At 44.0% G+C, this 15,864-nt stretch overlaps 1 protein-coding gene across 1 annotated transcript in view; it reads right to left on the reverse strand.

Annotated features, from left to right (window-relative positions):
• Positions 1-2,066: 2,066 nt before the first annotated feature.
• rtn4rl1b (reticulon 4 receptor-like 1b) overlaps positions 2,067-15,864 on the reverse strand; it is a 47,429-nt gene continuing 33,631 nt past the window's right edge. The window contains exon 2 of the mRNA XM_068010674.1: positions 2,067-7,631. Coding sequence (XP_067866775.1) covers positions 6,298-7,631 — 1,334 coding nt within the window. The 3' untranslated portion in view covers positions 2,067-6,297. The remainder of the gene's footprint in view (positions 7,632-15,864) is intronic.

Below are 15,864 nucleotides of genomic sequence, written 5' to 3' on the forward strand. Positions count from 1 at the left end.
GTTTGGGCAGTCTTAAACCAGCAATCACTGGACAACAAACCTGTCCCTAATGTGGCAATGAAATTCAATGAGGCCACTGAATGGTTCGTGTGGAACATAGGAACAGGAGAAGGCCATTCAGCCCCTTAAACCTGTTGCCTCATTCAATGAGATCATGGCTGATCTTCGACCTAACTCCATATCCCTTAATACTTTGGGTTAACAAAAAATCTATCAATCTTAGATTGAAAATTAACAATTGACCTAGCACTAATTGCCAGTTGTGGGAAGACAGTTCCAAACTTCTACCATCCTTTGCGTGTAAAAGTGTTTCCTAACTTCCTGGCTCTAATTTATAGGCTTTTTCACTTAGTCCTAGATTCCCCAACCAGCAGAAGTAGTTTTTCCCTATATATTCTATCAGTTCTCCTTAATATGTTGGAAATTTTGATCCAATCACCCCTTAATCTTCTAAATTCCAGGGAATACAGCCCTAGTTTCTGTAATCTCAACTCATAATTTAACCCTTGGAGTCCAGGTATCGCTCTAGTAAGTCTACACTGCAATGCCACCAAGGCTGCATAGATTAACCTTGCTTTTAGAATTTCTAAATCAGGTGTAGTTTACTCCTCATTCTATTTTATGCTCTATTTAAGACCTTACTGGTATAGTATTGTATAGAACAGGGTTATAATTGTCAGCTGTAATGGTTGCAATTAAACCATTAAGAATTGGACACCGTGTGTTCTCAGTAATTGTAACGAGATTAGCAAAACTAATTCGACACTTACCTTTAGCTGGGCCCCTTTGGTTCCATCGCCAGTGGAACTTGCCAGAGTGTGCACAGTGCAAGCTCCGACTAGTTGCAGCCTAATCTGGCAGTCAGGGTCCTATTTACCTTGTAGGAACCCGATTTCCATATTAAAAGGGGTGAATTGCCTCAATCAGGCAGCACCTTGGACACCCGCAGCGGTGGACCCTTTAAAAATGGAGCCAGTTGCATCGCCGGTGTTAAGTGAGATGGTGAGCCATCAGACCTCATTCTGAGGGTGTTACTGCCCCATTAACCCCAGGCCAAAGGGATAAAAATTGACCCCTCTACTACCAAAGTAGGATGTTCATTGCTCAAACCTATGCCCAAATGAGAAGCTTTGAAAATGAATGTGGAACCAGGGTCAACGAACATGAAATCACAGCAGAACTTTTTCTTTTGCCCACATTGGACCTTGAATTAAATTTACTGAGGGTTATTAACAGAGAACAATAGAGCAAGATTCCTTATTGTATCCACCAGAGGTCCAAGTGGCCCAAAATCTTAGAACATGACTATGCACTGCACGTCCCAGTCTTAATCAGGAAAATGAGAACTTCATGTCCTTTCTCTGCCTTTATTTGACCCCAAGGCCAGAGATGGAAGGGGCGTATTCCAGTGTACTGCTTCATCCATGTGTCCCATCAGAAAGATCTCGAGTCCTTCTGTCTGGACTAAATTTGACGCTGTGTGCTTGGAGGGGGCCAGATGAGATATTAAACCGAGGCCTCCCGCTGGGTGTTATAGTGAATGCTAAAGATGTCACAGAAGAGCAAGGAGAATCCTAATTAACTTTCCTCCCCTCATCCAGAATATCAACAACAAAAACATAGTCACTGATCATTCCTAATAGCAGTGTGGGTGTACCCACTCCACATGAACTGCAGCGGTTCATGAAGGCTCGCCACCAACTTCTCAGGGGCAATGAAGGATGGGCAATAAATGCTGGCCTTGCCACGTACCATGAATGAATAAAAAAATTCATCTAATTGCTCCTTGTGGAATCTCTCTGTGCACAAGATGGCTGCTGCAACTGCTGCTATTACAGCAACAGACCTCAAAGTGATGTTGTATGTCAAGGACATTGTGAAGTTTCTCCATTTCTGTCTGACCCTTAGCCCCAAGGTCAAAGGTGTAGCTATCTGTGCTATGCTACAAAGTTCTCTAGACAACAAAGAAGAGTAAATATGAACATGCCATGGAAATTACTAAAGAATGAAACATTGGCAAATGATAGACCACTAGCACAATGTACTGGTCAAATCTGTTATGGTACATGTTTTATTCAGTGCTCACAGGGAGTGTAACAGTGCCGCTGAAGACACAGAGACAGTTAAATGTAACAGCACAATGAAGTCCCCCAGCAATATAAACATTGCTTGACTCCTAACCAGACAGTGGCAGGCCCAGACTGTCAGAAGACTGCCTGACATCTAAATTCCCCCATCTCCTAATTCAATGAGTTTATACCTAGTCCTAGCTGGACCCTGGCAGGCTAAACAAGAAATAAATTCACCGGTTCAAATTGCTCTGCAGGGTTAAGCACCCCTCCACCTTTCCACCTCTGGCCATTTGAGCTGGGCAGGCATAGCTGTGTCAAGATCCCAATCCTAGAATGTGGAGGAGACAAATGTTTAATCCCATCCAGCTTTTATGGGGCACTGCGATAGGGCTTTGCATCCCTGGGCAAGAGAGGAAGGAAAGCAGGTGTGGGGGGAGGGGTGGGGTTCCCTGCTGCTGATTAAAGTCTGAACCCAACGCTGGATCTCCAATGAGGAGAGGATTGGACCCAATTGAAGAGGGTCCGTACCTTTCCACTCCCCTCGTGCTCAGGAGGCCCACTGACCACTCTCGAGGACATGAAGGTTAGCTACTGGACGAAGTACTGACCAAACGACAAGTACCTGGAGGAACGGTACCATGTGAGTCAGCACCTTCGATAGAGAGAGTGAGGGAAACATTTTGGGAGTGGAGGGAGTTATTAGAAGAGAGATGCTTTGTAAAAAGTCCAGGCTTCCAGAGGACGCTATAATGGAAATGTGCAATGCATGTTAAGTTACCAAAGTCTCTTGCACGTCTTGGAGAATGCATTTAATTTGTGAAGTTGTATCTCTCTTGGTGTTCATGGGGGCTGCTAAATTTGAACAATTAGCTGCTCATAGGAAACTCGCCTTAAAATCATATAGAAATTAAGTAGGAAAGCTTGCAGAAATGAAAGAATAGATTTTTTTGATTTGTTTTGCCTTGTTTCCAATATGAAGCTACAGTCAGATGTTTGAATTGTTTTGATGACTCTTGTTATAATACTTCAATCCTGATTTGACCATTCCCTTCCCCTCCCGTTTAGGCTTGTTTTCGCTTTAAGTTATTGCCGGCACCTCCGGGGGTTGGGGGAGGTGGGCTGCCACCAGTGCTTGTCTTGGAGGCCTACCTGCTGTCATATGGTCATTGTTAAATCCACAGCAAAGATTACTGATAAAATGATTAAAGTTGCAGTATCCCTTTTACTTCTTTAATGGACCAGACACAAAATACGTAGTAGGCTGAAAGAATGAGCCACTCTCTCTCTCTTTTCCCCCTCCCTTGAATTTTCTTCCATCATCCCCTGAAGGGTGGACTCATCCAGTGTACAATTTCACGAGTATCCTTCATTGTTTCCCAATTGGCCTTTCTTCATGAATGTAGGCAGGTCATTCAACCACATATGGCATCACACCCAAGCCTGCTCTTGTCATAACAATGTCCCCACACACACACACACACACACACACACACACTCGCTTTCCAGAAGAGCACTACTAGGCTGCTAAAATGTAACCTTTGAAATATAATCATTCTGCTATAAAAGTTAACTGGGGCCGCAAAATAATTTGTGCCGCATAAATGAAATAATCTCTCGTAGTTTGTATATCCAAAAACCATCCCTTGAAAGCAGGCCCAGTTCGGCTGAATGGTCTACTCCAGGTCCTATGAATATGATTTACTTTGCCCAATAGCGTTTTACAGTCTTTTATTTATGTAAAAAAACATAAAAGCAGTAAATAAAATTAGGTGAGGCTGTCATTTTGCGCTACCATTTTATTTGGTGAGTGCTGTACAAATTGCTTATTCATTATATGGTAAATGGAACGTTTTCACTGCAGGAGTGTTATGGGGAAGGATGTGCTGCACGGGTAATAACAGTCCTTGGGTCCTCTTTATTTGGGGGAGGAGGTTCCTCATCAGAATTTAAAACCTTTCAATTCCATCAAATTGGCAATTAAACATCAAAACATTGCTGGACAATTCTTACTTTTTCTTGTGTCTTTTTTTAAGGTGAAAATGTTTACTTATCAGAATAGTTAGTGCTGCAGAATGGAATCTTTTATTCCCGTTTTTGTTACCCAGGGAGGATTGCTACTTGTAACACCGGCATAACATAAATAAACACATGAGGGACAAACAAATAGAAGGATACACTGATAGGGTGAAATAAAGAGGAGGTGGGAGGAGGCTCATGGGGAGCATAGACACCTGCATGGACCAGTTGGGCCGAATGGCCTGTTTCTGTGCTATGTCTATGTAATTCTATGTATTTGCGTCAATGCACAAGGTGACCAAAGCAATTGCCTGCTTCCCATGACAATATCAAGCACTGCCACGTGGGCATAGCATGTTGAGATGTAGAGTATAACTCTTTCTGCTCTTCCCAATGCTGCATTACCCCCAGCCTTTGGGAAATGCCCCACTTACTGTGCCAACATGAGATTTTCCAACTGGTCATAATGGTCTGCCTGGTGACAATACCAGTTTGTACCAAATGAGGGATAGACCGCTACAGCGGACCGAGCTAGGTGGAGACTGCCCAACCCCATCTCACATTGGACCCTGCAGTGTAGAAAGAGAGCGGGACTTTCATCCCTTGGGCTGCACATGAACTCCGATTCCCAGAGGTGAAAACAAGGAATGTCTAACCCACTGTACCAACCAGCTCGCCACCACCCATGCTTCTGCACGTCTTACCTTCAATCTAGTGCTGCTGACGAGATATCACTGTGCCTTCTGCGTCTGCAATATTAAACAACCCATTGAGAATGGAGGGGGTTTTAGAAATGAAAAGACATGATATTGAATGGGTGAGTACTGTCAATGGTGAAATATACATCTGAGGTGTAGGACTGGGGGTTAATTAGACTTGGCTTAAGTGGGAAGAAATTCTTTCTCCTTCAAGTCCCAGTACTGAAGCCTAGTCTTCTTCCCAACGCCATCAAAAAAGAAGCACTTCAGACTTGTGGGAACGCCACTGTGTTGAATGAAGCAATGCAGATTTACATTTTCAATTGTTTAAATGGATGAACAAAAAGGGATACTGCAGTTGGTATCATGATTTCTTCCCCAAAAAAAGTTTGTTTTTTTATAGAGATATATATTAAAGCAATTCTGTAAACTCAGGTACAACAAATCTTATATTCAGTACAGAAAAAAAAAATAACTGGAGGGAATTTAGCTTCCTTGTCAAATGGGGCCACATCCTGAACACCAAAGGGTAGCATCTCATTTCCATTCAATGCTTTCTCCGGGCAACCATCGCGGGGGAGACAAAGCGGAAGCCAGCGAGTTAAACCAGAACAGCACAGACTCCTGTGTCCATCCTATCTGGATCCGTGGCTTGTGTATAAAGCATCCACCATCTCCTCGAGACAGAAAAAAAACACCTTAGCATAAGCTGTAGTAGGATAGCAATATAATCTGTAAACATGTATTCCCAGAAATGAACATACGTCAATTATATAAGGGCTGTGCATTGTCCAAATGATAGGTAGACACTTAAAAAAATTATTCCATTACGAATCTTTTCATACAATTATCTGGCCTCCAGTTTTTGGTATTTGGATGAATCAAGCTCTGGGCTTTAGACCATGTTCATCCTTTGCGATTATACAATGCATATTATTCAGCTGGGATCCTGTCACAATGAAACCTCATTAAAAGGCGGGCAGTGCCAGCTTTGTTTTAGGGTTTGAGGAATATGCCCATGTCGACACAGAAAACGTCTAGAACCACCATTGCTTTGGTTACCATCACTCGTCCTCACAAGATAGAGGAATTCCTCTGGGAAACAATGGTGCGATCAAGAGTTTTAGGGTTGTTCCCAGGGGCACAGTTAGCAGCAGGAAAGTCAAATCGACGCTGGGAATTTTTAAAAAATATTATTTCCGAGTGCTCTCTCCGATACATTTTCTGCTGCCTGTAGGTAGTGTGGGAACCCTTAGCCACGTCATCCCATGTTGCCGATTCATTTCCATTGGGTATGTTATTCCAACTATTTCCAATTATATTCCAATGGTCCAAAACAGAACGCCATCCAACAAATCCATGGTCTGCCTAAGCACATGGTAACAGTATTAATCGCTTGTAATTTAAAAACGGTAATTTTTTTTGTTTTTTTTTGTTTTTTTTTTGGTCCCTACTGGATTGACGGCAGTGTTAGAATGTTTTTGCCCTTTTCATTATTGGCGGTGGCGGGCTCAACGGATGACGAGGACCAGGGCCGCCAGGAGGGTGTGCCATCTGACCCTCGGGCTGGTGCTGCTCCCGCTTCCAGTGGGCTGTTGGATTCCGGGTGGGGGCTCCAAATGCGTGCGGCGGGTGCACTTAATCCGTGGCTTGCGCCTGGGCGGGAATGGGCGGATGGTCTGCGGTTTTTGCCCAGCATCAGGCAGGTAATCGCTGCCCCACATCCCATCGAGTGCCCCATCCGGCGATTTCTTTGGTGCAGCCTCCCCCGGGTAGGTTTTGGCCGCGCCGTCTCGCTGGTTTGTGCCGTTCTTGCCAGGCAGGCTGTGTTCCGATCCCGGCGCCATGCCCCGGGAAGAGTGGCCAGGCTCCAGTTCGTCCTTCACCCCGTGATGGGGGTGCTGCCTGGGGCTAGTTCGGATCTGGTTGAGTGACTCCGACCCCGTGCAGTTCTTGAAGAGACGGGGAGAGAGGACCTTTAGATCAATCCCCTGGAGATCCCTGGGGGATTCACAAATGACGCTGGAGCTTGATCCTCTGAACCTTTGGAGCCATTCCCACAAGGATCGAGCTTTACAGGTACATTCCCAAGGATTTCCATTGAGCCTGAGGTACTGCAGTGATCCAAGCTCTGCCAGACATTCCCCAGGAAGCGAACTCAGGCTGTTATTGAACAAATATAATATAGCTAGCCTCCGAAGGTCATGGAAAGCTCGTTTGTTAACCCAATGAAGCCGATTCTGGTGCAGTAACAGGCGATCAAGATTGACTAGCCCTCTGAAGGTGTTTTGGGACAAACTCAATAACTTATTCCCATGCAAGAAGAGCTGAGTAAGGTTGACCAGCTCCAGAAACAGGTCATCCTGAAGGTACTCTATGTGGTTATCCTGTAGGTAGAGATACTGTAAGTTGTGAAGGCCTTCAAAGATTCCATTAGGTAGAAAGGTCAATCCACAGCGATAGAGGTGCAAAGCATGAAGCCTCTCTAAACCATTGAAGGTCTCTGCATCCAGGAATTTCAGATGTCGATTGTCCCCAAGGTCAAGCTCCTCAAGGAGGCTGAACCCACGGAAGGCCTCTGGGTCAATGAAAGTGATGTTGTTGGAGTACAACCAAAGAGTGACTGTAGACGGGCTGAATGTGTTCCTCAACAGAAGAGTTATCCTGTTATTTTGGAGGAATATTCTCTCGCTGTTGGCAGGAATCCCTTCCGGGATGGAGGTGAATCCATGCGACTGGCATGTGACAGTCATTGGAGAAGGATAACAAACACAGTGTCTGGGACAAGAGACTGAAATATGAAACTCCAATCCGAGCAGCATCAGGAACAGCTCGAGGTTACACCCTGCAACAGGAGAAAACACACATGTTGAGTTACAGTATTGCCTGTATACAGTACTGGCTTTGCTTTTAAAACTTTAACTAATCAAAAAAGAAACCCTTGAAAGGGATTTATATCATTCAGCATAACAGTGGGGCTAACCAAACTGGAAATCTATCCAGTGTACCTCATGTAGCATTTATCACACACTCGTGGATCAGATCCTGCAAAGCCTAATCATCAGCACATCTTGAGTCCTTCTCATCTCTAGCCTCAACCTCTCTCCCTCCACAGCAACCTTCCTTGTTTGTCAATCAATCTCACTCACTATTTCCTACTCCAATTCACTCTTTCGCAGGACTTTGAGGGCCCCATCTCCTGCACCCCACCCACCAAACCCCCCTCCCCCCCCACCCCGGATTTAAGAATCTAAACCCTGAGTTATCTCACGGTTACTCCTTAATTTGAATTGTCTTCCATTCCTACACTTTTAAACTTTAGCATTTGCCTACATTTCTGAATGAAAAGAAACTCTTGCTCATCAGGATTTAGAAAGTTTTATCCATTACCTTCTTTTCCCTTCCCAAAATTAGACATACTTTGATAGGGATGTAAATCAAAGGACATGTTCCGGATTATAATGCAGCAAGGTTAAATTCAAATGGTGACAAAAGTATTTACTACTATCGGCCTTGTCGTTGTTTCATGTTGGCTTTTGGCCTTTATTCTGGAAATGAGCCTTCTCTAGGCTGGCCTGGGGCCATTAAGAAGGCTTTTTTGTCCAGTCAAGTCTTACATAATTGAATCCAGACAATGCACACCAGCGATTTAGGTGCCAAAGTGCAGGCCAATATTTATCCCTCGGTCAATAACACTAAAAGAAAAAATTATCTGGCCTTTGTCACATTACTGTTTGTGGGAGCTTGCTGTGTGAAAATTGGCTGCTGTATTTCCTACATAACAACAGTGACTGCTTCAGTATACAAGTAGTAATTTAATAGTACAGAACTTGAGAATTGCTGAAAATAGAAACATGTTGTCGAAGCTTTTCATCTTGCACTCATCAGGACAATATGCAAGAATAACCAATGTAAGGGAAAACAACAACTTATACTGCATGAGAAGAGAGTGTGGATTGGTTGGCAAGTGAACTCCTATTGGTAGAGGCGTTGCCATGGAAAATGCACCAGTTTAAGGTGACTGACAGTTAACTGCCAAGCTTTGTTTGAAATTTAAACCAGGCAGCTAGACTCTGATTGGTCAAGGCATTGCCTGGTTCATTCCTCAGTTCAATGCTTTCAAACTCAAGCCCAAACCTGCTTTTAGGCCACACTGACACACACAACCTCCAGCGCACAGTGATTGGACTACAGTCAGGAGTGGAAGCTCTGATTGGTTGTTTTCCCTCCCTAGCCCAGTGCAGCCTAGGCAGTTGCAACGCCCTGTACTGACATCCAGCTAAGATCAGCTAATCCAGCACAAAGTGGAGATGAAAGCAACTTTCTGGGTGTGTATGGATCAGTCCCACAACTGCATTTAGCCACAGAACCATCGTTGTTGTGGGCAGGGGGTTGGGGGGGGGAGGGGAGGCGGCAGGGGAGAGAAATGCTATTATAAAATATTCAATTATTTTTCCAGTGGTGATTGAGGGCTACAGAGAGATAGCAAGAACCCGATGGGGCGAATGGCCTCCTTCTGTGCTTTTTTAACTCTAGAAGTGTCTGACTTGTGCACTCTCAGCAGCAAATTGTACTCTTCATCAATGGTATCTGGGAAACCAACCATCGTGCTTGTAAAGTCTTGTGTGTGTTTTTTTTTAACTTGTTTAAGTTGGGAGACGTCCACCGAATCAGTGTCATTGTGAGAGACTGCAGGTTTCGGTGGCTGGATAAGCTGATGTTGCAGCCTGAATTTTCTCAAATTACTTGTCTCAAGGGAAGTGCTTAAAATTATATGGCGATGGTATAGCAATGGGTTGTGGCACAGAGAACGAGGATGGAAGGGGTCACACCTGTGTGTCTGTGCTGTGATGTTAATTCAAGCAAGGTAGCCCGAAGAGAGAGAGAAAGAGGGTGGAGAGGGAGGACGGGTTTAGAGAGGGGGAAGAAAAGGCTGAATCTAACAGCACTGCTCTCCCACATGCCAGCTACCAGAGCAGCTGTCATATAGCTGCACTCCTGTCTGGAGAAGTGCCCAGACGCAGGGCACCTTGTGGAGGTGAGGTGGAGGTGGGGAGGGGGCTGTGTTGGTAGAAGGTGAAACAGGAAGGAGCGGAGTTTAGTTTAGTTTAGTTTAGAGATACAGCACTGAAACAGGCCCTTCGGCCCACCGAGTCTGTGCCGACCATCAACCACCCATTTATATACTAATCCTACACTAATTCCATATTCCTACCACATCCCCACCTGTCCCTATATTTCCCTACCACCTACCTATACTAGGGGCAATTTATAATGGCCAATTTACCTATCAACCCGCAAGTCTTTGGCATGTGGGAGGAAACCGGAGCACCCGGAGGAAACCCACGCAGACACAGGGAGAACTTGCAAACTCCACACAGGCAGTACCCAGAATTGAACCCGGGTCACTGGAGCTGTGAGGCTGCGGTGCTAACCACTGCGCCACTGTTTAAAATGCTAAAAGAATAAAATTTAAAGAAAAATGAAACACAACCATTATAATGAAGATAATCTTGGGAGTGAAGGACAGGGAGCAGTACCATGAGACAAAGGAGTGGCAATGACGTAGGAATAGGAAGCCTCAGAGTGACCAGAGGCAAGTAATTTGCCCTTTTGTCTTGCACCATCGCCTTCAGTCCTAGTCTTGGACTTAACTGTGCTGACCAAGGGGAAGACAATGGGGCGATATCCTAAAATAAAAATGGGTTTTAATCTGTAACACGAATCCCTGTGACCAATTTGAGGGCCACACTTAAGTGGGTTCTAGTCACTGAGGTGGGTCAGGCCTTTCAGCTCTTGGGATTGGGTTCAAATCTGATCTAGAAAACAGGGATTGATGCCTCCTCTGTCTACTGCCGGTCAGGGTCTTTGATGTCGGTCCTAAGCTCTGGAACGCCCTCCCTAAACCCCCCCCGCCTTTAAAACCATCCTTAAAACCTACCTTTTTGACCAAGCTTTTAGTCACCTATCCTAATGTCTCCTTCTTTGGCTCAGTGTCATTTTTTGTCTGATAATCCTCCTGCAAAGCGCCTTGGGGCATTTTGCTCTATTAAAGGCGTTATGTAAATGCAAGTTGTTGTTGTGCGTGTCCCAGGGTTATGGAGAATGGTTGCGATGGGGGCTGGGGAAAAAACAGAGGGATTTTATACAAGAGCCTTGTGAAGGGCAGGCTGAGAGGAATTGCAAAAATATTGCTGACAGTCAGTGTGCAGGAGTCCATTACCTTTCAGCTTCACATACCTTGTGAAATAAACAATATTGTTTTGAATTATTAAAGAGACATTCTTGGGATTCTTTTTTCCTCTTACATATTTTAAACCTAAAATCCTGCATGAATATGTAAACAATATAAATTGTTTAAAAGCGATTAAGCATTGTTAACTGGGGAAACAGACATTGATATTCATATATATGTATATATAACATAAAAAGAGAATGCTGAAACTCTAAAGTAGATACCACATGAAATACATAAGCGATCAGTCAGCATTTGAAAAGAAAAATAACATGTTATGACTTTCTAGCCTATACCCTTCATCAGAACTGATCAAGCAGACACACACAAAATGCTGTGACCCATTTTTTCCTCGATACAGCTGCTGAATGACCTGCTGTATATTTCCACACTTTCATTTATCCTCCTGATAATTCAAAGTCCTTGTTGCACTTCTTTTTTAATGATTCAATAATATGCGACATAAATCACACGGCAAAGTGGAAACCTAGCCCTAAATAAAACAAATTTCAATCGGCAAATAACCTGAATGCAGTAACTGAATTAAGAGGGGAAAGAAAGAACTTGCATTTGTATAGTGCCTTTCATAATCTCAGGATGCCCCAAAGGGCTATGGGCCAAGAGCTGGAAAGTGGAATTAGCTGGATAGCTCTTTTCCAGCATGCGTAGATTGGATGGCCCCAATGGCTTCCTTCTGTGTTGTAAATTTTCTATATTTCAAAGTGCTTTACAGTCAATGAAGTACTATAGTGTAATCACTGTTGTAATGGAGGAAATGAAGCAGTCAATTTGCACACAGCAAGATCCCACCGCAGCCATATGATAATTGTAGTATTTAGTACATAAGCTATTGCTGGGTGGATTATGTATGCAGACGTTAAGCATCATCACAGGATGTGACAACATGAGACTACTTCCCTCATTCAATACTAGTAGCACATTGACAAGACAGTGCATGGTGGTAGTGGCAAAAATGACATCATAAGAATACAGAAGAGATCGAAGACTTCAAAGAAACAAGGAAAAATTGATTCTATTACCAGGAAGCTTCGAGCGAGTGGTGCTGCTCAACCAAATCGGAATGTGGCCGAGATGGATTTGGAGATTCGACAGGTACCGTTCCGTGTCGGGTTTAACGGCACGACCGGACAAAGAACAGGTCAGTGTTTTGCTTTACGCCATAGGAAACAGTGCGGATGACATTCTGACCACCCTCGGGATCAACGAGAAAGAAACTCCATGCGGCGAGGTGATTAAAGCATTAGAAGGTTACTTTCAGATCAGGAAAAATGTAATCGTCAAGCGAGCGAAGTTTAACAGGAGCGCTCAAAAAGTCGGTGAGAGTATCGATTCGTTTATTAATGACCTGTACAAGATAGCGGAGGATTGTGACTACGGGAGTCTATGAGAGGAACTGATTCAGGACAGAATAGTAGTCAGGGTTATAGATGAAGTGCTGTAAGACCAGCCTCAGTCAAAAGAAGATTTGACTTTGAAAAAAAGTCATTTTATTGAGCAGGCAGGCAGAAGTACGAAAGGGTAATCGACTACAAGTTCAGGGGGATCAGGGGAGTCCAGCCTCGAAGATTCTGCAAACAGTCAGGTCAGTTAAAAAAACAGAGAGAAATGGAGCCAGAAAGCCCGAGAGGCGGGAAATACACCTACAGGCAGCAACACGGAATTGCAGTTTGCGTGGCTGGGAGCGGCAACGGCGGGAAAATTGCCCAGCCTGGGAAGCTGAATATTTCTTGTGCGTGAGAAAGGGGCACTTTCAGCAGGTCTCTCACGGCAGAAAACAAACCCTGCAGACTGATAAAAAGATACAGGAAATAAAGGAGGGTTAAACAATTAGTACTCCCTTCCTAGGAGAACTGCAGGGAAAAAAATGAAGATTGCTGGGAAACAGAAATTCTAATGTGAGAAAATAAAACTACTTTTAAATTAGATACAGAAGCAGCGGTTTCTATCCTGTCTGATGAAACACCTTGGCTGAGGAAAGAAAGGCTTAGGAAAACCAACAACAAATTATACGGGCAAGGAGGGATTCACTTGAAGGGTCTGGGAGAAATACAGACAACTTTAACACACAGAAACAACACGATCCTGGAAATCCTACATATCATTAGGAACCAAGCCTGTTCGTTCCTTAGTGAAAAAGCATCTAGCCTTAGAGCTGTTATGCCGGGTAGAAGAGATCAAGGGACAGGAGAGACACCTCAGTGATTTTAGAGCTGAATACCCCAAACTATCCTAGGGCTTAGGGAAATTAAAAATGGAGTACCATATTACCCTCAATAAAGAGGCAGAACCTATATGTTTATTCACACCCACTCCTAGATAAGGTGAAGAAAGAAATTGATGCCATGCTAAACCAGGAAGTTATCTCCACAGTGACAAAACCCACTAGGTGGTGCTCTGGGATGGTCCCAGTAAGGAAACCAAATGGGTCTATTAGGACTTGTGTGGATCTTACCCACTCAATGAAGTGGTACAGAGGGAAATTCACCTGATGGCATCAGTCGACGGCAGCCTTGCCAAATTGGGAAAAAGCTCCATGTTCACAAAGATGGACGCAAATAACGTATTCTGGCAGTTACCTTTAGATGAGGAATCTAAATTGCTAACCACTTTCATCATGGCCTTTGGCAGATTCTGCTTCAACAGATTGCCATTTGGTATTGCATCGGCACCAGAGATATTCCAGTGGATGATGTCAACAACCCTAGAAGGCTTGGAGGGAATCATCTGCCACATGGATTATGTTTTGATTCATGGAAGAAGCCAAGAAGAGCACGACGCAAGGGTAAGAGTGGAATTACACGGATTACAAGAGGCAGGGTTCACATTAAATGACAAGTGCGTATTCTCACAGTCAACATTGAGGTTCCTTGGCCACATAATTGGTGGATCTGCAATTACAATAGATCCATGGCAGACGAAGGCAATAAAAGATTTCCCAGAGCCAGGGAATAGAACAGATCTACAGCGATTCATGGGTATGGTTAACCAGGTAGGGAAATTCCTATCATATCTAGCAACTATTAACAAACCTCTACAACAACTGCTAAAGAACAGCAATGCCTGGTGCTGGGGAGACGGCCAGAAAGATTCTTTTGAGGAGATCAAAGAAATGTTGACTTCACCAGAAGTTTTGGCACATTGTGATCCGGAATTAGTGACCATTATTGCAGCAGATGCATCATCAACAGGATTAGGTGCAATCCTGTTCCAGGTTCAGAAAGATGGATGACAAAGGCCAGTGTACTTTGCCACTCGTTTGCTGTCAGAGACAGGATGAAGGTACGCAGTGATTGAAAAGGAAGCATTAGCAGCGATATGGGTGTGGGAAAAATTTTCAGACTACCCCACTGGGCCTCAAAGCCAAGATCAAAACTGACCACAAGCCACTAGTAACATTGCTTAATTACCCCCAAGGGTACAGAGATTTTGACTACGACTTATGAGATACGACACAACAACTGAATATATCCCAGTGAAGCATCTGACAGCTGATGCATTATCAAGGGCATCAAGCAATCTACCTGAACTGGGAGATGTCTCATTCTTGGAGGAAGTGGAAGTCTTTGCTTTAGCTATAACCAAAGATTTGCTGGCAACTGCTCAAAGATTATACCAAATTAGAAACCGACAGAGAGTGGACAAAGTCTGCAAAAAGGTGAGACAGTTCTGCCAAGAAGGTTGGCCAGGATATATGTCAAATAACCCAATCCTGAGAAAGTATTATGAGCAACAAAGCCATCTTACTATTGTTGATGACTTACTAGTCTACTATGAAAGACTAGTTATTCTTAGGGCTTTAAGATTAGACGTCTTAGAGAAACTACACCAAGGGCACTTAGGAGTCACCAAGTGTCAAGCAAGAGCTAGGAACTCAATATGGTGGCCAGGAGTTTCCAGGAGACTGGAAACATGATCTCCAATTGCATTAAACGTGCTACTATCAGACAGGACTCTAAAGAGCCACTGGTGTCGTCTTCGTTTCTGTCCAGGCCATGGGAGCACCTAGGAATGGACCTGTTTGAATATAAAGGGAATATTTTCCTCATTGTCGTTGATTATTACTCTAGATGGGTTGAAGTCAAACCAATACATGGCCACAATTCTGAACCAGAATAAAATCACTGAAAGAGATTTTTGCCACCCATGGCATTCCAGACCTGGTGATCTCTAATAATGGTCCACAATTCACAAATGAGGCCTTCCAGCAGTTTGCAGAAACGTCTGGGTTTGCCCATTGTACAAGTTCACCCAGGTACCCCCAGGCAATGGAGAAGCAGAGAGAGATGTTCGAACCATGAAAATGCTACTAAAAAAGAATGAGAATTTTCAGCTGGCACTATTAAACTACTGATCAACACCACTCCAGAATGGGCCGGCTCCGTGTGAATTGCTAATGGGTAGGAGGTTGAGGACACAACTATCCACACTCCCAAGCACCCTTCAGCCACGAGTCGGTGCTGAGGACTTGGAAAGCATGAGGGAGAGAGAAGAGATCGAAAGATCATCTAAAATGGAGAATCATGATAAGCATTACAGAGCAAAGAAACAAACAGACCTACGACTGGAGATTTGGTTTGGATTAAAGACCAGGGTCAATATGGGGAAGTGATGGAGAAATCTCCATATCCTTGGTCACACATCGTCCAGACAGACCAGGGACTGATAAGGAGAAATAGAAGATCTTTGGTCCTGGCACATCCGATAAAGAATTAATGAAGGATTAAGAGAATCAGCTCCAGAGAGAGCTGATGAACCAGTGACACAACCAGCAACAGATCACCCAGACGACTGTGAAGGCAGAGAACATGAGTCATCCAATAGT

The sequence above is a fragment of the Heterodontus francisci genome, chromosome 30 (genome assembly GCF_036365525.1).
Source record: "Heterodontus francisci isolate sHetFra1 chromosome 30, sHetFra1.hap1, whole genome shotgun sequence".
Taxonomy (NCBI): Eukaryota; Metazoa; Chordata; class Chondrichthyes; order Heterodontiformes; family Heterodontidae; genus Heterodontus; species Heterodontus francisci.